The sequence below is a fragment of the Ovis canadensis genome, chromosome 21 (assembly GCF_042477335.2).
Source record: "Ovis canadensis isolate MfBH-ARS-UI-01 breed Bighorn chromosome 21, ARS-UI_OviCan_v2, whole genome shotgun sequence".
Classification (NCBI taxonomy): Eukaryota; Metazoa; Chordata; class Mammalia; order Artiodactyla; family Bovidae; genus Ovis; species Ovis canadensis.
In genome coordinates, this window is record NC_091265.1 from 59,760,151 (window position 1) to 59,781,144 (window position 20,994).

At 52.2% G+C, this 20,994-nt stretch overlaps 1 protein-coding gene and 1 long non-coding RNA gene across 5 annotated transcripts in view; one reads left to right on the forward strand and one right to left on the reverse strand.

The window, feature by feature from the left end:
- The window catches only part of POLA2 (DNA polymerase alpha 2, accessory subunit), a 28,029-nt gene extending 13,422 nt beyond the window's left edge, over nt 1–14,607 (forward strand). For 3 of the 4 annotated variants that reach the window (XM_069566448.1, XM_069566447.1, XM_069566446.1), the window contains 11 exons: nt 820–975; nt 1,489–1,551; nt 2,505–2,547; nt 5,781–5,905; nt 6,711–6,749; nt 7,770–7,843; nt 11,330–11,438; nt 11,692–11,798; nt 12,623–12,682; nt 13,306–13,432; nt 14,151–14,607. In XM_069566448.1, coding sequence (XP_069422549.1) covers nt 820–975; nt 1,489–1,551; nt 2,505–2,547; nt 5,781–5,905; nt 6,711–6,749; nt 7,770–7,843; nt 11,330–11,438; nt 11,692–11,798; nt 12,623–12,682; nt 13,306–13,432; nt 14,151–14,300 — 1,053 coding nt within the window. In that variant the 3' untranslated portion in view covers nt 14,301–14,607. Of the gene's footprint in view, nt 1–819; nt 976–1,488; nt 1,552–2,504; nt 2,548–5,780; nt 5,906–6,710; nt 6,750–7,769; nt 7,844–11,329; nt 11,439–11,691; nt 11,799–12,622; nt 12,683–13,305; nt 13,588–13,716; nt 14,013–14,150 lie in introns of those variants that run through there. The other variant, XM_069566445.1, reaches the window with a different exon arrangement.
- Nucleotides 1,814–20,994, reverse strand: part of LOC138427146 (uncharacterized) — a 29,944-nt gene continuing 10,763 nt past the window's right edge. The window contains exons 2-4 of the long non-coding RNA XR_011251924.1: nt 15,769–15,903; nt 3,899–4,048; nt 1,814–2,024 (exon numbers count right to left, since the gene is read on the reverse strand). This is a non-coding gene — a long non-coding RNA (uncharacterized lncRNA). The remainder of the gene's footprint in view (nt 2,025–3,898; nt 4,049–15,768; nt 15,904–20,994) is intronic.

Below are 20,994 nucleotides of genomic sequence, written 5' to 3' on the forward strand. Positions count from 1 at the left end.
GGATAGAGGAAGCCACCGAGAGAGGAATTTCAGCTCAGTTTAATGAAGAACTTCCTGTTACAAGGCGGTATGGTGTGTGGTTAAAGGATATGGCCCTGGAGCCAAACATCTGGGCTTCAAACCCACACTTTGCCCACTGTTTGACCTTGATTAAATTATCTAACCTTTCTGCTGCTGGTTTTTCTCATCTCTAGTATGGATGCAATAATAATATCCACCTCACGGTTATTGTGAGAGTTAAGTGAGTTGATACATGTAAGCCTTTAGAACGGTGCCTGGTGTTTAGTGAGCCCAGTAAACCAGAGCTGTCATTAACAGTTATTCAGGAGATGTGTGAAGAAAGAAATGGCAACCCACTCCAGTATTCTTGCCTGGAAAAGTCCATGGACGGAGGAGCCTGGCGGGCTGCAGTCCATGGGTTTACATGACTGAGCACGCATGCCTGAGGAAGGTGGAGGGAGATGGATGGGTTGGTAGCGATAAGCTGCTGGAACTTAAAAAAAGAGAGAGAGAGATGTGGTGAGTGGGCTGCTGGTGGGGACAGTGGGCTTGGGGGCAAGTTCCCCTTCACTGGAGATGCTGTGTCAGACAGCCACTTAGAGGGACTGAGGCATTAGATGGTGGGCAGGCTAGATGCCCTTTAAGGGTCCTTTCACCCCGGGAGCCAGTGATGATACTTGTGGTCATCTCGGGCTCAAAGTGATCCGCCGCCCAGAACATGAGTGCTGTTGTTCGATGTCTGTTTTGCTCTCCATCGTGCAGACCAGATTTTAAGCTCCTGTGTCCCAAAGACTGTTGTTCTCCTGTGTGTCTCGGTAGGAGCCCGTTACCCTGCTAGGCCAGATCGGCTGTGACAGCAACGGGAAGCTGAACCACAAGTCGGTGATTCTGGAGGGAGATCTGGAACATTCCTCAGGCACTCAGATTCCAGTGGATCTATCTGAGCTCAAAGAATATTCTCTATTTCCTGGACAGGTGAGATCAGGGGCGTGTCTCCCCTCTGGGTGCGGCTATGCTATGTGCTCCTGGTGTGTGTAGTGGACTGTGGCCAGGTGCCCCACACTTTTGACCTCTGATGCCAAGAGGTGTAACTGGAGCTCAGGCGCCGGAGTGGACGCCAGTGTGGGGGTTCCGATCCCCTGTGTGCTGCGACCTTGGCTCTGGGATCTGCTGCCAGATTTCAACCCCAGCTCCACCCCGCAGGGCGGATGACTATGGCGATGTTACTTAACCTCCCAAACCCAGAGTGTCCTGATCTGTGAAATGGAAATGATAATTCTCACCTTATAGGAATGTTGTAAAAATGAGATCACCATGTAAAGCATAATGATTATTACACTAATATAACCCCCTTCATTTGTTTTCTAGACAAACACCCCCAAGTTTACAATTACAGAATGAGAGTGGCTGGACAGTACTTGTAACTCTATGACAATAGCTTATCCCAGACCTCCTGTTGATCATGTCTGTCTGCTGCCTGCCTTTCAGGTGGTGGTCATGGAAGGAATCAACACCACGGGTAGAAAACTCGTTGCCACCAGACTCTACGAGGTACAGTGTGTGGGCTCTTCTCCATCTTGGAGCCCGTCCTCTATAAAGGCCTGTTGATTCGCTTCTCAATTCTCTGTAGAGTACGACCTACCTCTAGGTCAGGGCTTAGCAAACTGCTCCCCAAAGGGCCAGACAATACATATTTCAGACTCCACAGACCTGGTCTTCATACGATGTCAACTCTGCCATCATAGCACAAAAGCAGGCACGAACAACCCATTATCCAAAGAGCGTGGCTGTGTGCCAGTGAAGGTTTACTTACAGCAACAGGCGGTAGCTAGATTCGCCCGTAGCTTAGCAGCCCCTGCTCCTGCAGTAATCCTCTGCCAACTTCCAGGGGACATGGAAGAAGTAGCAGCACGTGTCCTCCCAGGCAGGATACCCATCCTGCAGTCGCCCGTTTTGCTCCTGCTCTTTCCTGGGTGTTTTTTGAGTTTAGCCGTGACCTCATGCTACCAGGTGTCTTGGCCACTCTGAGCAGTAAAGAAAAAGGGAAGGGTCATCAACTCTGTGGTCTTCCCTGGTAGCTCAGCTGCTAAAGAGTCCACTTGCAATGCAGGAGACCCCGGTTCAATTCCTGGGTTGGGAAGCTCAGCTGGAGAAGGGATAAGCTACCCACACAGTATTCTTGGACTTGCCTGGTGGCTCTGCTGGTGAAGAATCCACCTGCAATGCTGGAGACCTGGGTTCGATCCCTGGGTTGGGAAGATCTAGAGAAGGGAAAGTTACCCACTCCAGTATTCAGGCCTGGAGAATTCCACGGACTCTGTAGTCCATGGGGTCTCAAAGAGTCAGACACGACTGAGCGCCTTTCACTTTCATCAACTCTGTGGGCTTTTAGCTCCAAGGAGCAAGACACCCACAAACAAGCCCCCGTTCAGTGCCCACCCTGTTCCTGACCAGAAGCGGAGCCTGGGGCAAAACCTCACCACAGTTTTCTCTCCTGTTTGAAGGGTGTGCCGCTCCCGTTCCATCAGCCCAATGAAGAGGATGGAGGTGAGCTAGACTTCCAAGGGTATTTTGCCAACAGTGCGGGTGGAGAGGGGTGGGCCAGGGTCTGGAGCACAGTTCCTCTGGCCCTGGGAAAGCTTCAGAAGCTGAGAGAACCATTCTGGAGCTCCAAGGGCGACCGCAGATTCATGGGTTCACAGGCCCTTTGTGGACGGCCAGGGCTCTGAGCCTCTGTGGCTTGGTCGCCGTACCTCCTGTGCTCTGATTCCACAAGAGCTGTCATTTCAAGACTAATGTTTAACAGGTGTTTGAAGGTTGCTTTGAAAAAGAAAACAGTGGAATTCCCTGGCCATCCAGTGGTTAGGACCCCAAGCTCCCAGTGCAGGGGCACAGGTTCTATTCCTGGTTGGGAAAGATCTTGCGTGCCGTGCGGCCAAAAAATGAAAGGGGAGGGAGAAGAAAAGGAGAAAACAAGAACAGGGTAAAGAGCACCGATTTGAGAAAGAATTCCTTTAAATGCCATGTGATATCCTGGACAAGGAAAGGGGACATTAGTGGAAAAACCAGTGACATTTATAAAGTCACAAGCTAACAGTAACATACCAGTATTAATGCCTTCGTTTTGATGAATGTACCCTAGTTATGTAAGATGTTAGCATTTGTGGTTGCTGGGTAAAAGGTGTACATACAGGAACTCTGGACTCTGTTTGGGGCATTTCTACAATTCTAAAGTTATTCCAAAAAGAAAACTGTATTTAAAAATTAGACACATTTCTCAGGAAGCCTAGCTAACCTAGATGAGAAAAGATGAACATTTCAGTAAACTTGGCTTCATAACAATTCCAAGCATTTTTGTAAGCAGAGCAGTAGGCTGTTGAGGATTAGCAGGGAGATAGCTGATGCTAGCTGTATTGTGAACACCCCCTCCACGTTAATATTGTGTGAGGTCATTCTTAGAGGCGGCCTGGAATTGGGAGCAAGATTTAGGAGTTTATGACATTGCACATTCTCTCAGGAAGTAAGTGTTTATGGAAGCTAGAGCGCTGGTATTGAATCAAGTTCAGGTAACAAAGGGAATAGACAGGGCTGAACTGCCCGGAGCCAGAGCTGTGCCAGGGAAATCTTTGGAAGCAGTTGAATAAGTTGGTTTGGTTTTGTTAATAGTCATTTATTTTTATTTATTTATTCGGCTGCATTGGGTCTGCAGTGTGGGATGCAGACTCTAGTTCCCTGACCAGGGATCGAACCTGGACTTCCTGCATTGGGAGGGCAAAATCTTAACTGCTGGAAGTCCCTGAAAAAGTTGTTAATAGACATTTTGTGAGCGAGGTGTTGGGCTCAACACCTGGGTGTGGAGACACGGAATACAACATGGACCTGTCCGTCGGGCACTCACCGTCTACCTGGGGCTGGCGTCCCCTGGGCTCCTCGGAACTGAATGTAGCTTTGTCTCCTCCCCTCTTCACAGCACCAGTATTGCTCTCCTCCTTGAATTCTCCGTCTCAGTTCAGTTACTGCCACGCTCGAGGAACAGTGGCCCTCATTCCTGGAATATATTCCTGAACATATTACTTTATATGGCAGAAGGGACTTCGCAGGTGTGACTTAAGTTAAGGCTCTCGAGATGGGGATTGTCTAGGTGGGCTCAGTGTAATCACAAGAGTCCTTATAAGGAAGGGCGGGAGAAGGCGGGAGAGACGGACATGTCAGGTTCTCTCTTTGAAGATGGAGGAGGGGCTGTGGGCCAAGGATGCAGGCAGCCTCTGGAAGCTAGAAAGGGCTGGGAAAGGATTCTCCCCAGAGCCTCCAGAAGGAATGCTGCCCTGCCCACACCTTGATTTTAGGACCTGCGACCTCTTGGACTGTAAGATAACAAATGCGTATTGTTTTAAGCCACCAAGTTTGTGGTAGTTTGTTACTAAAACCATAGGAAGCTAATAAAGCTGCCTGTTAAGAAGTCCAGGATCATTGGATTTGTTGTTGTAAGCTACAGAACTTGGTTCAGACTAACTTAAGAGAATTTGTTAGGGGAAATTCAGGTAGCACACAGACCAGACAAATGGCTGGAACAGGCTTACAGCCCGGATCACGGCTCAGTAACGCCAGGTGTCCAGGTAGCAGGGAGTCCTGGGCTGTGCTGACCAAGCACCTCAGCTGGGTGGGTCAGTGCCAGTCTTTTTTCTGTCCTTGGATAGTTCACCTTGAGATTCTGGAATCCAGAGGAGAGAGTGAATGGCTTAAGCCGGTGCATGCCTGCTCTTTGGCTGGGGAGGACGGTGCACCTAACTTACATCTCCATAGGACAGAGGGTGCGGGGGAGGGGACCTTATGGATGCCAAGGCGATTCTCTAAAAGGAAAGCAGATGCTTTGAGGAAAAGGGCACCCTGAAACAAGGCACTGCACCCCATAACACGAGAGTCTTCCGTCCCAAGCCTTGCCCCCTAGCTTGTCTTCCTGGACCCCTCGATGTACCAAATTCTCCAGCTGCTGTCACCACTGATGGTCCCTCCCACTGAGCTTGCAAACCTCAGTGCTGCTGGGGACCCGCCTTGCCCTGGCTCCTGAAAAACTCTACTTTCAAGGGTAAACAAAGTCACAAAAAGACAAATACCATATGATTCCCCTTAGATGAGGTTCCTAGAACCGTCAGAATCATAGAGGTGGTTGCCAGGGACTGGGGGAGGGGGAGCAGGGAGTTAGCGTTTAACGGGTACGGAGTTTCGTTTTTACAAGATAGAGTTGTGGAGATGGAAGGTGGTGACAATTATGCCACATTATGGATTTATCTAATACCACTGAAATGTTGACTTAAACATGGCTATGATCAGGAGGAATTTCCCTGGTGGTCCAGCAGTTACACTCCGAGTTTTCACTGCTGAGGGCACAGGTTCGATCCCTGGTCAGGAAACTAAGGTCCTGAAAGCCACGCAGCACGTCTCCCCCGCCCCCCAAAAAAGTTGAGTTTTGTGTTGTATGAATTTTACCACCAAAAAAGAAGTTAAGAGAAAAAGCACGTAAGCAAATGTCACTTTGATCAATTCTCTTATGACCCCCACTTTCCTCCCATCATCTCTGGAGTCCTGTTTGCTGGCGCACTTGGCTGTGTGCAGCTCATGGAGGGCTCTTTGAGGGTAGAGTGAGGGCTTATTCCTTTCAATTCCCAGAGTTGCACGTGTGAGACTCTTAATTGAGTCCCAAGGCATCTTGCCCTCATTGTCCTTTCTCCCACCATCCCAGCGTCTTGTCATCAACACCTTAACAATCCTTTCTGGCTTAGATTCTGAGCAGTTCATGGTCCTGGTGGCCTGTGGGCCATACACCACATCTGACAGCATCACCTTTGACCCCCTGCTCGACCTGATCACCATCATCAACCGCGATCGACCGGACGTCTGCATCCTGGTAGGGCCCCTCCGGGGACAGGTCACCTAGGGAGGCACTGAAGGAAGAATGGGGTGGGGGTAATCTTAGAAAAAGGTCTGATGAGGTTCTAAATTTTTAGGAAGAGTGTCAAACTCTCCTCCTCAAAAGTATTTCTGAGTTCTTGGTCTCCCTCTTTGGCGAGGTGTGCGGGTTTTTGTTTGTTTTAATGTTTATTTATCTGGCTGCACCAGGTCTTAGTTGTGGTGCGTGGGGTCTTTGATCTTCATCGCAGCATGCAGGATCTTTAGCTGCTGCCTGTGAGATCTAGTTCCCTGACCAGGGATGGAACTCGGGCCCCCTGCGTTGGGAGCAGAGTCTTAGCCACTGGCCCACCAGGGAAGTCCCTCTGTGTGCATGGTCTTAATCCAAAAGCCCAGGGTGTTTTGCCACCTGCACTGATTTTTCAGTATTTCACCTCTTGTCTAATTACTCCCATTTGTGAACTCATCTCTTTTGAAAGCTCAGAGTACTGCTCCTTGGAGGTAGATTGCCCTTGCTGGGTTGAAGGGGGAACAAAAGCCCAGTATTATAGGAGGCAAAGCAGCCAGTGATGGCCCAGTGTGCCTGTCCATCCAGGAGGCTGTGTCCTTCTGCCTGTGATATTGGCTGGGCACCACCCCCACCCATCTGCCAGTGTCCCAGGCTGTACAGGCAGCCTTGGAGGGAGAGGTGGACCCTGGGCAGAGAACTGCTAGGATCGGGTATGTGAGGGTACTCAGAGGCACGTGCAGTTCTGATGTGTTCTTTTGGTACCTTCGTTTCTCCACTTCGGGCTGATCTGCAGTTTGGACCTTTCCTGGATGCTAAGCATGAACAGGTTGAGGTAAGTGGCTGGGGCTGGAGTCAGGGAGAAACTGGGTACTCGCATTCAGTCAAGGCCTCACTGTTACTTTCATTTCTTGGAGTTTATCCTGCTTCTGTAAAAGCCTAAATGAATCCCTGTGGCTGATCAGAAAAACATTATTGCAGGGCAAGTTTAATAAAGGTACTGAATGTGAGGGCTTCATTTCACCAGAATACAGAGCCATCTGGAAGCGGGGGCGGGTGGAGGAGGGGATGCAGATGTCTGAGTCCTGGTCCCCTTCGTGTACCCGTGTGGCTCTGGGGCAGGAAGGTGGGGGAGGTGCCCATGGTCGCCCGGAGCTGTGCCTGTGAAACCCCTCTCCTGGCTGCGACGGCTCTGGGCCCTGAGTGTCACTGTCCTTTGAACTTAAAACACAAATGGCCCTTCTGGAGGGGTTTCTTTGTTTTGTTTTTTTAATTTTCAACTGCTGGGTCTTCACTGCAGTGCGAGCTTTTCTCTAGTTGGGGCAAGCAGGGGCTACTCTTCACTTTCAGTGTGCAGGCGTCTCATTGCAGTGGCTTCTCGTTGCGGAGCACGGACGCTCGGGCATGCAGGCTTTAGTGGTTGTGGCAGATGGGCTCAGCCGTTGCAGTTCCTGGACTCTAAAAGCACAGGCTCAGTAGTTGTGGCACACAGGCTCAGCTGCTCCTCGGCATGTGGGATCTTCCCAGACTAGGGATCTCCTGCATTGACAGATGAATTCTTTACTGCTGGGCCAGCAGGGAAGCCCTCTCAGGAGGTTTACCAGCCACAGCAAAGGCTTCAAAGCTCTCTTCTTCCTACTCCTCCCCTCGGCTCACCATCAGGACTGATTCTTCCTGACCTCCTTGCCTGCTCCCAACTAGACTCAGTTCTTGAAAGGACAGAGACCTTTGTCTTGTGTATCTTTGCATCTCCTTCAGCTCCTCACCCAGCATCTGCCCCGAGGGCTGTCTAACCAGCACTCAACAAGTGAATAGACACCAAAAGTTCACCCTGTAAATCTTTCTTTTCTTGCAGAGCTGTCTGCTGACAAGCTCGTTTGAAGATGTTTTCAAGCAATGTCTCCGAACAATTATTGAAGGAACACGAAGGTCAGCATTCAAAATACTGGGCAGAACCTTACATTTCCTGAGTTTCTCCAGGGCTTCCCGTTAAGAAACTGAAACCATTCAAAAGTCCTGGTAATTCCCATCCTTATATCCTTTTGAACTGCAGAGATCAGCTAGAACCCTTGAACTTCAAGTGCGCTGACCCTGAGTGAAGAGGCATCTTTGTAAAACACAAAGATAAACACATTTGAAAGGACAAGGCTGCCCAGACTTTCGCTCTTCCCTGGCTCTTTCTGTATTTCCTTCCTTTTCTCACTCCCTTTTGTAGAAATTCATGTTCCCTGGGAATCTTCCCAGGGTGGGGCCAGAGACTGATGGCTTACAGCGCAGAGTCCCAGGGGGCCTAACATCTCCTGTGAGTGAGAGTTGGAGGGTGAGCCCAAGTCCTTTCCCGAGTCAGTGCTTCCCTGGTGCACGGCACCCCGCGACAGCTCGTACGTGGGTGGGGACGCATGAGGGTGGGGATTTTGAACCCTTGCCACGGACTGGAGTGACGGGACTGGGAAAGGTCATAGCGGTGATGAGGGCTGGGCAGTTCTAATTTGAGAGAAAAGCCGCTATTCCAGGAAGAGCCTAAGCCAGAAGTAGAAAGTTTTTCTGGAAGCTGACACCCCCATTTCCTGTCGCTCCCCTCCAGTGCCCGGGTTCGAGAGAAGCTGCTCTTGGTGGTGGATCTCCTCTGGGGATCTGCCTGCCAGGAGCTGAGCTCATCGAAAACAAACATTCCTGAGGCTAAGTGTAAAATGCGTCTGGAACAAGGGTGGTTTTTGAAACTAGATGTATAGTCTTCTGCCCTTGGCGGTGAGAACTGATCCCAGCAATGATTAGCTGTCATTCTACCTTCTCGTCCCAGCAGGGTAGGCCTCTCAGACTGGGGGAAAACCCCAACCGACCCCAGAGTCGAGGGGCTCGGATCGTGCGGTGTGACAGCCTACAGCTGGGCCTGCCGCTCCCTTCTCCCTCCCCCACTGCAAGTGACACGGCAGGTGTCTTCCCTCTGCACCCCCAGGGTTGTTTGGGACCCTGAATGAGTTTGTCAGACCTGGAGGCTCCTCAGGAGATAAATCCCTGAAAAACAGGGGCAGGCCTGGTGTCCCTGTTTTGTCAGCCCTCGGGTCCCCTCCGGGATAGGAGGGGACCGCCCCGCACGCCAGCCGGGTGCTTTCCATTTGAGATGGGGTTCTGTTTTTGGTTCCTCACCCCATGTGGTATTGACAGCAGTGCCACACAAAGAACAGACCGGGCATTGTTGCCCTGGGGGTGAGCTCCCAGCACCACCAGGCACTTTCATCTGCAGCCAGAGTGCGCCTCAGGGAGAGGGGCTGCCACCCTCCCCAAACAGTATAAAAGTGGCCCTCTTTGGGGGGATTTATTTTTACTCTGAGAGGTCAGCAGCGCAGAGCATTGAGCCCATTTATCAGTGAAAACCAGAGCCTGTGAGGAAGCGCTGCCTCCCTCCCGGGAGCCCAGCAGAGCCCCGGAGCTTGAGGGAGCGGCTGCGAGGCCCGGCCCACCACGATGTGTGAAGTTGCGCAATGCTCAGCATAGTTGGAATTTTCTCTCGGATCCCTCCCCCTACAACGCGTGTATAACCCAGAGCAGGAGGCCCGTTTCCTCCTTAACTGTTGCTCTGCCAGCTCCTGCGAGGAAACAGAGCAAGTCCGCGTCATAACAGCGGCCGGCTGCATTTCTTGGTTCTTTGTGTCCATCACAGACTGAGCCCCGGGGGTCTGGAACACACACTGTCCCCTCCAGACCACCCCCCCGCTCGTTTGCCAGGCTTCAGCGCCCAAATTGGTAGTCTTGGATAATCACAGGGAACTTTTCAGTGGCAAAGGAACAGTAACTAATTTGCTGAGTACCTTTGGTCTCGAGGTTCAGATTTTCCGCTGCAGAAGTATCGGCTCACGCTTTGAGCAGGTACAATAAACAAGTGGCACATGTATGAACATCACCAGCACCTTTATCCCATGTGAGAGGCAGCTGTGTCTGTATACCTGCACAGGTGGGTACCTGCCTATACCCACCTTTGGGAAGCCATCTCGTCTTAAGCAAGAGAGGGCGCTAGAAGTGAAAGCTAGTGGTGGGTGTTGTTTGTTGTTTAGTGGCTAAGTTGTTAACGACTCTTGTGATCCCATGGACTGTAGCCTGCCGGGCTCCTGTGTCCATGGGATTCCCCAGGCAAGAATACTGGAGACGCAAGAGAGGCAGGTTCAATCCCTGGTAGGGTAGATCCCCTGGAATAGGAAATGGCAACCCGCTCTAGTATTCTTGCCTGGGAAATCCCATAGACAGAGGAAACTGGCGGGCTACAGTCCGTGGGGTCACAAAGAGTCCGACACGACTGAGCAGCTGAGCATGCACAGGGATCGAGCCCGAATCTCCTGCTTGGCAAGTGGATTCTTCACCACTGAGCCACCAGAGAAGCCCAGCGGATGTTAGACATGCCTCCAAAATAACACCTTCCGCCACAGGCCCCCCTGCCAAGGACAGCGAGGGAGTCAAGGAGGCGGGTTCTTTCCCTTTTCTTCTCTGGTGTGGCTGGAGAGGATAAAGCGTCGGCCCCTAGAGTTACAGGGCTTTTCTTCACTTCTGTGTTATAACCTCCGCCAGAGGGGAGATCTGTCATCTCTGCTTTTACTGTTGCTGTTAGATATATCTTTCATGTTTGTCAGACACTCAGCTGAGGAGTGAAAACCAGCACTGATTCCCTGTGTGAGGCGGAGGGGCAGGGAGGGGGCATGGGCTCTGGGAGAATGCCCTGTTTCTCCCGCTCCTGGATCCAGTCTGCCTGCCTGGTCCCTCCCAAGGGAAGAGCCCCCAGTCAGGGAGGCAACGGGACACCTAAAAGCCACATCCGTTCACCCAGCGTGAAGAGTCAGAACTTTGGCTTCAGCTCTTGGTCTGAGGAAAGTGAAGATGTATCAGTCAGCTGTGTCCGACCCTCCAAACCCATGGACTTCAGCCCCCCAGGCTCCTCTGTCCATGGAATTCTCCAGACAAGAATACTAGAGTGGGTTGCCATTCCCTTCTCCAGGGGATCTTCCCAACCCAGGAATCGAACCCGGGTCTCCTACATCGCAGGCAGATTCTTTACCACTGCGCCATCTGGGCTCTGAGGATTTCTAGTCACGTCCTTGTCTTTCCTGATTCTCTAGGTCTCTGTCTCGTCTTCCCTTTTTCTACTGGTCGTCCTCTTCCTCTCTCAGTAGAATATGACACGGAGCTGTGAGAAAGCATGTCCTGAGCTCGTCGAGATGGTCGTGTGATAGAACAGACCGTGTCTCACACCCAGTACCCCATGGGGAACAGCACCCCCTTCTCGTGGAAGAGCTCCATTCCGAGCATCCCCCTCGGAAGCAGGCCCTTGTCTGAGGCCCTGACACTTGGAATCTGTCACCCGGCTATAAGCTGTGTCATTTTCCTTCTCCTGACCTGTTTTGTCTTGTTTTGTTTTTTGCAAACCAGCTCTGGCTCCCACCTCATCTTCGTTCCATCGCTGAGAGATGTGCACCACGAGCCCGTGTACCCACAGCCTCCCTTCAGCTGCTCCGACCTGCTTCGAGAGGACAAAAAGGTACACGCTTCCTCTCCTTAACAGCAGGCAGCCGAATGCAGCGTGCCGGCGGCGACCACCCAGCTCCATCTGGAAGTGGAGGGTGGGGAGGTGGAGCACCTGACTCTCAGCTTCTCTTTATCACAAGCACATGTGTTATGTACTGCGTGGTGGACTTCCTGTGGTCTCCCCAGCCCTGTGGACCCCCCACTTGCCCAGAGGAGAAGTTTCTAACTTCGGCGCACTAACACCTGCCCTGCCTGTCTCGTTGCAGCGAGTGCGGCTCGTGTCCGAGCCCTGCACCCTCTCCATAAACGGAGTGACCTTTGGTTTGACGTCCACCGACCTGCTGTTCCACATGGGGGCCGAGGAGATCAGTAGGTGAGAAGGGGGTTCCAGTTCCGCGGGCAGTTGCTGGCCCTCTGGACCCTGGTCCTGTCCTTGGCCAAAGGCCTGCTGGGCAGTCTCGAATGGGCGGTCCCTAGAGCAGCACTTTCTGCTAAACCCTTTGGCCGCTGAGTTTCTCTGCACCCAAAGGGGGCGGCGGGACACACGTGTCTATCACCATTTGTCTACAGTGTTTGAGGCCCTGCAGGGCCCCTTCCATCCTATCTTTGCCCTTAATTTCTAGTCATAGACATTCATCGACTTTGCTTCCTTTGCCACCTGTGTGACCTAAACAAGCTGTCCGTGCACGTGGGGTGACTGTATTTACCCTGGAGGGTATTCCCCCTCCCAGAACAAGGTATTACTCTGCAGGGAATCAGACGCTACCGGGTCTGTTGAGCCGAAACTCAGCGGTTCAGTTCTTCCATCACCTGTGATGGGAAGGAGTGTGGAGCCATTCATGTGTTAGGCGAGATGGGTGTGTGCAGGTTGGCTCTGGTTGGAGGTGCAAGGGTCACCCAGCTACAGCTGGGTCCTCGAGGGGCAGACCCCACGTGCTCTCGCACGGTGTGGGGCTGGCGACGGCCTGCCTGGGCCCTGATCACAAGGCGTTCCCGCTCTTCCCCGTCTCGACCCAGTGTCCTGCTCAACAGACTGAGCTGTTTACAGACACGTCTTTAAACTTCCTCAGAGGCAACTTCCTGTCACACACCTTGGCCACATCGCTTCTCTCTAGTTTAAGAAATCCTCCCCGAAGAGAAGCAGGTGCCGAGAAACAAGTTTCCACTTTCCGTTTCTTGCTTTTCTTCCTTCTTCAGTTCTTCTGGAACTTCAGACCGGTTCAGCCGAATTCTTAAACACATCCTGACCCAGCGGAGGTGAGCCCGCCCTGTGGGGCATCTGCCCGTGCCCGGAATGCTTTGGAGTCACAGAGCTCGGACAGATTTGACCTCAAGAACCTTCCCCATGGAAGTGAAAGTGGCTCAGTCGTGTCCAACTCTTTGCAACCCCATGGACAGCAAGATCAAACCAGTCAATCCTAGAGGAAATCAACCCTGAATATTCATTGGAAGGACTAATGCTGAAGCTGAAGTTCCAATCCTTTGGCCAGGCCACCTGATGGAAAGACCCTGATGCTGGGAGAGATTGAGGGCAGAAGGAAAAGGGGCAACAGAGAGTAAGAGGGTTGGATGGCATCACTGACTCAGTTGACATGAGTTTGAGCAAAGTCCTGGAGATGGTGAAGGACAGGGAAGCCTGGCTGGCTGCAGTCCATGGAGTCGCAAAGAGTCAGACACGACTCAGCAACTGAACAACAACAGCAGCCTTCCCCAGGCCCCACCAGAGAGCTCCCTCCTGGCATGACAGGCCTGTTCTGTCCCCTAAATACAGAGGGAAGGGAGAGGCAGGGTGTGACAGCCTGGAAGCCAGCGGCAGAGAAGGAGGCCGTCTGGGGACGTCTCCCGAGGCCGCTGCTGCTGACACTCTCTCCTCTCTGCAGCTACTACCCGCTCTACCCGCCCCAGGAGGACGTGGCCATCGACTACGAGAACTTCTACCTCTACGCTCAGCTGCCCGTCACCCCTGACGTCTTCATAGCCCCGTCAGAGCTGAGATACTTCGTGAAGGTGGGTTTGAACTCAGCCATTTCCCAGCAATGCCAGAACCAGTTCCTTTCTGGACCCCCGGCACCTACTCCTCTCGGGTCTGCTGGTGGGGACAGTGGCCTCGTTCCTTTGCAGGAGCGGGGAGGAGAAAACAAATCTGTTCGTATAGTGCTTAAGTAAGTGACGCTCCCTTGCTGCCTGCCGCCAACCACCCCATCCCACCTGCAGCATGGCGCTCAGGCAGCCCAGCCTGGGAGGCCCGGAGGCAGCTAGGAAGGCCCTCTAACCATGGCTCTCACCCACAGCCACCTCGGGTGACCTGGGTTTGCCTGTCCCCTCCCCGAATTCTGAGGTGAGCTCCCAGCAGCTCTGGGGCACATTCAGGTTCGGGCCCTTGGGGGGGAATCTACCCCATCAACCTCCTCTTGCCAAACCAGAGCCAGTCCGACCTCCGGGGGTAAACCTTCTTTCACGCTGTGAAACCAATAGAGCAAGTCTGTCTCCACGTTTGGGAATTGGCTGAGTCACCTTCTTCATTTTGTTTTGGAGACACAAGAGGAACTCAGAGTTTTCTAGTAATAAATTAACATATTGGACCGAAGATGGTTTTCCTTTGCCTTCGTTTCCAGTTTCTGTAACATCCTCTGGGGCTGAACCCTTAGATGAGTCCAGCTTCTTCACATCCGTGCCCATGGTTTCAGCCTTTCCAGACCCATAGTCACTCTTTCCTCCCCTCCAGGACATCCTCGGCTGCGTCTGTGTGAACCCGGGGCGCCTCACCAAAGGGCAGGTTGGGGGCACCTTTGGCCGACTCTACCTCAGGAGGCAGACCGCGGGCAGCGGGGGGCGGCAGAGTCCGTGTGCTGCCGCCCAGGTGGTCAGGATCTGAGCCGCCGTCCTTCGTCAGCCCTGTTGCGCAGGCCTCACAGGCGGGCCTGGGAGTAGCCCTCTGATGAGATCCCACCCGTGGAAGGAGCAGGGGCCCTGTAGGAAGGCCTCAGGCAGCTGGTCCCCATCCCTGAGTCCAGCTTCTCTGGAAGAAAACTGTTGTTTCTTCCTGGACACTCAAGAGTCCAGAGAGAACTGGCTGTGCGTGCACCATGCTCAGGAAGGTCAAGGCTTTACGATTTCGTGTATGAGTCACACAAAAACAACTTTGGGAGAAATAGAATAAATTCTGTAACTTCTGCATTGAATCTGTCTTCTGCTCCTTCTTTTTCCTGGTAGTGAACAAAGAATGTTGCCTCCTTGACCTCTGTCCAGAGAAGCAGAGCGTCTGTCACGCTGGGTTTCCGCCCAGCCCCAGCTCTGACCCTCTGAGGCCCCCATGGCCTCTGTGCTGAGGAGGCGCTGGGCTCGGCCAAGGAGTGTGCAGCTGGCTGTATGCTGGGCCTGCCAGGCGCGGTCCTCTCAGGCCCAACGTGGTCCCAGCCCGACCGCTGCATCTGGAGGGGTGCCTCCCAGAGCTGCGTCAGAGTCAGATCCCCTTGCGCAGGCTCGGCCGAGTTGCACCGCTGCCCAGGTCTCGCCTCCAGCCCAGAATGCTCGGACAAGGCCAGGCCCTCCAGGGCCCCCGCCACGTCCCCACCCCTGGGGGTCCCAGCACCTGGCAAGAGGCTGTTGCTGCTAAGTGAGGAGTGGGTTTCTGTTCTCAGCTGGTGGCCGTCCTGCCTCAGACTCCAGAGCCACGGCTGGAAACCCCCAGCTGCCAGGCCAAGGGCCAATGCCTTGAGTCAGAGATAAATAGGTAACCTAACTGTGTCCAACTTTTGCCTCCCCGGTGAAGTGGAATCAACAGATCTGACCAGGCTTGGGCAGAACCGGTCTCCTTTTGCAAACAAGCAGCGGCTGTTCCATTGCATTCGTTTTACAGGCGCCTCCTCTGAGGACCCCAATCAGAGACCAGCCCCACCTGTGGGGGTTGGGGAGGCTGGTTTTCACTCCTCCCCGGGGTTCCCCACACGTGAAGTACCCAACCATGGTCCAGAAGGCCACCGTGACTTATCAGCCTCCAGACCTGGCATTCTTGGAGCCCAGGCCCCTCTTCCACAACCCCATAGAATTGCTGCAGCTCAAGAATGTTATTTGCATTTTACCGAGCCAAACGTCAGCTAAAAACCCATCCCGCCCCCACCTTGGAAAACCCTTCCCTGGGAAGATGACAAGCCTTTGGCCACAATAAACAAAACGACCCTGATCATATGAGCTACGTGTGGCTCCCAGGGTGCCATAACCCTGGCAATGGTTTCCACATTGCTGCTGGAGAAGCCATGTGGGGAATGGTAATGTGCCCATTTAGCAAGGACGGTCCAGAGATCCCAGTGGGATGGGGGTGGTTAACAGAGGGGAGACAATACCTGTATCCTGGTGGGGGTGGAGGAGGGAAGCACGTGCAGGGCAGGTGGGGGGAGAAAGCTGGAGCTGGCATGAACTGGAACAAGAGCCCGTTGCCTGGATACAAGTCGTGTGACTGGGCAGCATTCTGGGAGGACCTAGGCAGGCATTGAAAACAAACAGAAAAAGCAGGATGAGAACCCCAGATTCAGACAGGTCTGGCAGACACGCGCCCCCCACGCCAGAAACTTCCCTTGCTCTCGGCAGGAAGTCAGTGCCCAGCGACTGCCAGCCGACTGCTCGGCCCCCTCTAGCTGGCTCAGCAGTTTCCTTAAGCCTCATTCCTCTCACTCATGACTCTAAGGCTCTGAGGGGTGGCGGGCCCTTGGTGACGGGGGTGGGAGAAGCAGAGGAGTCCAGCTGGGCCTGGACTCCTGGGACCTACCTGCTCCAGAACCTGCTTTGGTGGCATCTTCCCTGGTCCAGGTCATGCCCCAGGCCCTTGAGACATAAGCCCAAGGGTGAAGCAGGTGGTTCTGAAGAAGCGAAGTACTGCACTCGGACCACGTTTGCCTTCCACGCCTTGATGCCCCAGCCTTGCCCTTGGCAGGGTCCCCAGCCCTCTCACCCGCCGGCCCAGGGGCCTGCCCAGCCTCCTTTAGCCCCTGCTCAGCCACCCTTTAGGCTCAGGCTCTGTATCAAGGAAGGTCAAGGGAGAGCTGCCAAGGGAACAAAAGCCCCTCATCGCTCTGTGTCTGGGACCCCAAGTGTATACCAACCAGGAAGCTGGGGGTTCTGGGGGTTGGAGGTCCTGGGGGGTGAGGACCTGGGCAGGGCCGTGACTTCTCCTCTGCCATCCACCCTTCCTGCCTCCTGCGGCCATTTCAACCTCAGTGTTTCCTTTCCCTTGGCTCAGGGTCACCCATCCAGGCCAGCTCAGCCCAGCCTTGCTGCTTCCCCTGGTGCTGGGAATAGCCATTTGGGCTGATTTTTCACTTCTCTGTTTGATACATACTTCCTTTCCCCTGACCCTGGGGCTCCTGGCTGAGCCACCTGAGAGCCAGTCCTGGCGGGACACACGTGGCCTCTCCCCCAAAGAACCCTGTAAGTAGATGAGAAAAACCTTGACTGGTGGGGGGTAGAGGAAGACTTTTTTTTTTTAAATTACTGAGATATTGGTTGGCCAAAAAGTTCGTTCAGATTGTCAGTACAGAAAACTCAAATAATTTATAATTGTAACAGATCTTTTTTTTTTTTTTGTCATGGGGCTTGTAGAATCTTAGCTCTAATCAATCAGGGATGGAACCAGGGGCCCCAGCACGGAAGTGGATGCACCAAGTCCTAACCATTGGACAGCCAGGGAATTCCCAAACTTCACCACTTCAGTGCATATAATTTAGTGGGTTTTAGTACATTCACAAAGTTGTACAAACATCACCACTACTTCTAGAATATTTTCATCACCCAAAATAAACCCCGTACCCACTAGCAGTTACTCACCACCTCCAGCCCACTCCCATCCCCTGGCAAACGCCAATCTGCTTTCTGTCTCCATGGGTTTGCCTCTTCCAGGCATATCGAATAAATGGCATCATACCAGTGTGCACTATGGTGTCTGATTTCTTTCACGTAACATAATGTTCTCGATGTTCACCCAAGTTGTAGCATCGTCAGCGCTTCATTTCTTTTTATGGCTGAATACTATTCCGTTGTATGTGCATGCGTGCTAAGTCATCTCAGTTGTGCCCAACTCTTTGCAACCCTGTGGGCTGTAGCCCACCAGGCTCCTCTGTCCATGGGATTCTCCAGGCAAGAATCCTGGAGTAGGTTGCCATCCCCTCCTCCGATGGATCTTCCCGACCCAGAGGTCAAACCCAAGTCTCTCAGGTCTCCTGCACGGGCAGGTGGGTTCTTCACCACTAGCGCCAGCTGGGAAGCCCCATCCCATTGTACAGGTGGGCTGTATTTTGTTTATCCATTCATCAACTGAGGGACATTAGAGTTGTTTCCACTTTGGGGCTATTATGAGTAGTCCTGCTATAAACACTCATGTACAAGTTTTTGTGTGAACGTGTTCTCAATGCTCTTGTGTATACACCCGGGCTCTAAATTTATGAAGGAAGGGAATACAAGGGAAGGGAGGGAGAAGGGAAAAAAGGAAAAGAAAGAAGAACTGAGTGATTGACCTGGAGCCGTGTTTTAGAGCCAGATGACTCAAACAGTCTAGACTTGTGAAGGAGTTTGGACAGATTCTGTGTGTCCCAGGGGATCTTTGAAGGCTTTTCTACAGTAGACAGACAACATCCAGCCTGTAACTTAGGAAAGGGCTGGCAGGGCCACACAGGGCAAAGTGAAGCTGAGAGAGATGGGAGACACTGTAATAGCTGTCAGAGGACAGGACTTCCTTGGTGGGCCAGTGGTTATGACTCCATCTGCCAATGCCGAGGGCATGGATTCGATCCCCGATCCAGGATTCCAGCTGTAGAGAGGACACTGAGACCGTGCGCCGTAACTACTGAGCCAGCATGCTGCAGCTAATGAAGCCCACACAGCAGCAAACATGCCCAAAAAAGAAAGAAAAAAAAAAAAACCCAGAGGACAGAGCCTCACCAGCACCCTCTGTTCCTACAGAAACAGTACCCCAGTTTCCGTGGGGGGGACTTCCCCCTCCTCCCTTGCACGCTGCATTTCCCTGGCTTCAGTGGTTGGCCAGGGATAGACACAACCTAAGACACGGTAAACACGATGGCTCCAAGGCTTCTGCTGGAGGTAGGAGAAAAGACACAGCCACGAGGGTGGAGCTGCTGCAGCCATCTTGCTTCCATGAGGGGAAACGCCTCCTGAGTATGGATCAAACCAAAGGACAGAGAACCAGAAGCTGGGGGAGAGAGAGGTCAGCACCAGGCCACGTTGTCTGTCCATAAAGTCCAGAGGTCAAAAGGATGGGCCTTAATCACCTGCACTCAGGCATTTGGATGCCTCTGGCTCCTTGACATCACCATTCTAGATCTTCTATCCCTGAGCAGCCAGGCCTATCTCTGCTCCCTCTGGGTCTTCCTGGAAATGCCAAGGCCCTAGGGGCCTCAGGGCTGGCCTGCTCTTGGGCCCACCAGGCCCATGGCCAGCTCCAGACTCCCCCGCCCAGACCCACCCTCCTCCTCCTGTCAGCCCAGAGCCCTCCTGACAGCTGAGCATCGTGCAGCTGCCCAGGGCCCCTCAGGAGTCTCTGGACAGCTGCCGGCTGTGACCCTGCTGACCCCTGCCCCTGTACACTGCTCCTTGAGATCCCAGGAGTCCGCCCCAAGCCTGGTGGGGCCCTGAAGAGCCCCATCTCTCCTGCCAGCTCCACTGCTCCCAGATCTTCCCAGGGTCTGAAGCATTTCTCGCTGAGAAACAGAACTGGAGGCCTGGAGGGCTAAGTCAGTGGGCCCCACCCCAAGGAGTGAGACGCAGGAGAGCCAGGCCAGCAGAGGCAGCCCCGCAGCAGCCCCTCCGGCTTCTTTGCTCCGAGGAGCTGGAGGAGCCCTCAACCAGAATCTGGAAGGCTCGCCTTGACTGAGCCCTGGGGCCCACCTTCCCCTGAGATCTGAAATCCTCCTCAAATGTTCTGCCCCCAACTTAACTTCTAAAATACACACACACACACACACACACACACAGGCTTCCCAGGTGGCACTGGTGGTAAAGAAACCTGCCTGTCAATGCAGGAGACTTAACAGACTCGGGTTCAATCCCTGGGTCGGGAAGATCCCCTGGAGGAGGACATGGTAACCCACTCCAGTATTCTTGCCTGGAGAATTCCATGAACAGAGGAGCCTGCTGGGCTACAGTCCATGGGGTCACAAAGAGTCAGACATACACTTTCACACATATATAAACACCTCATACACTCAATAACAAAAACAACAACAACAACAAAACCTAATCAAGAAATGGGCAAAAAAAAAAAAAAAAAAGAAATGGGCAGAAGACCTAAATAGCCATTTCTCCACAGAAGACATACAGACAGCCAATAGGCACATGAAAAGATGCTCAACATCACTAATTATATGCTGTTGTTTAGTCTCTAAGTCGTGTCCAACTCTTTGCGACCCCTTGATCATGCCCGCCAGACTCTATTAGAGAAATGCAAATCAAAACTGCGATGAGGTACCACCTCTCGGAAGTGGTCAGAAATTTAAAAGTCAGTGGTGGTCATCATTAAAAAGTCACTGGTCATCATTAAATAGTTTACCAAAAAAAAGTCTACAAGTAACAAATGCTGGAGAGGGTGTGCTGCTACATCATTGGTGGGAATGTAAATCGGCGCGCCCACTATGGAGAACAGTATAGAGAGTGCTCAAAAAACTAAAAACAGAATTGCCATATGATCCAGCAATCTGACTACAGGGCATATATATGGACAAAACTATAATTCAAAAGGATGCATGCAAATTAAAAAAACCGCACACAAAAAAATATACAGGCACCCCTGGGTTCATAGCAGCACTATTTATAATACCCAAGACATGAAAGCAATCTAAATATCCATCAATAGATGAATGGATAAAAAAATATGGTAGGGATTTCCCTGGTGGTCCAGTGGTTAAGACTCCCAACTTCTGAAGCAGGGGGCAAGAGTCCAATCCCTGGTCAGGGAACTAAGATCTCACATGCTGCCAAATATTTTTTTTTAATGTAATATATATATATATACATATATACCATTTGCAACAACTTAAAGATTATCATACTAAGAGAAGTAAGAAAGAGAAAGACAAATACCATATGATATCACTTATACTTGGAATCTAAAATATGACACAAATGGGAAATTCCCCAGAGATCCTGCGGTTAGGATTCTGGGCTTCCACTGCGGGGGCGGGGGCGGGGGGGCACATGTTCAATCCCTTAGTCCAGAAACTAAGATCCTGCATGCTGTGGCATGCCAAAAAATATAATAGTAAAATGAAATATGACGCAAATGAACTCATCTACAAATTAGAAATATACTCACAGACATAGAGAACAGACTTGCCGAGTAGGGGTGGGTGGAGGAGGAATGGATTGGGAGTTTGAGATTAGCAGATGCAGATTATTATATATGTATATATTATACATATAATATATCTGAACCACTGGGCTGTTATACACAGAAATAGTTTCTGTTACACCAGAAACTAACACAACATTGTAAATCAACTATACTTCAATAAATCAAATTAAAAGCAAAACAAAAAAATCTCAAATGTTCTGCTCCGGGGACTTCC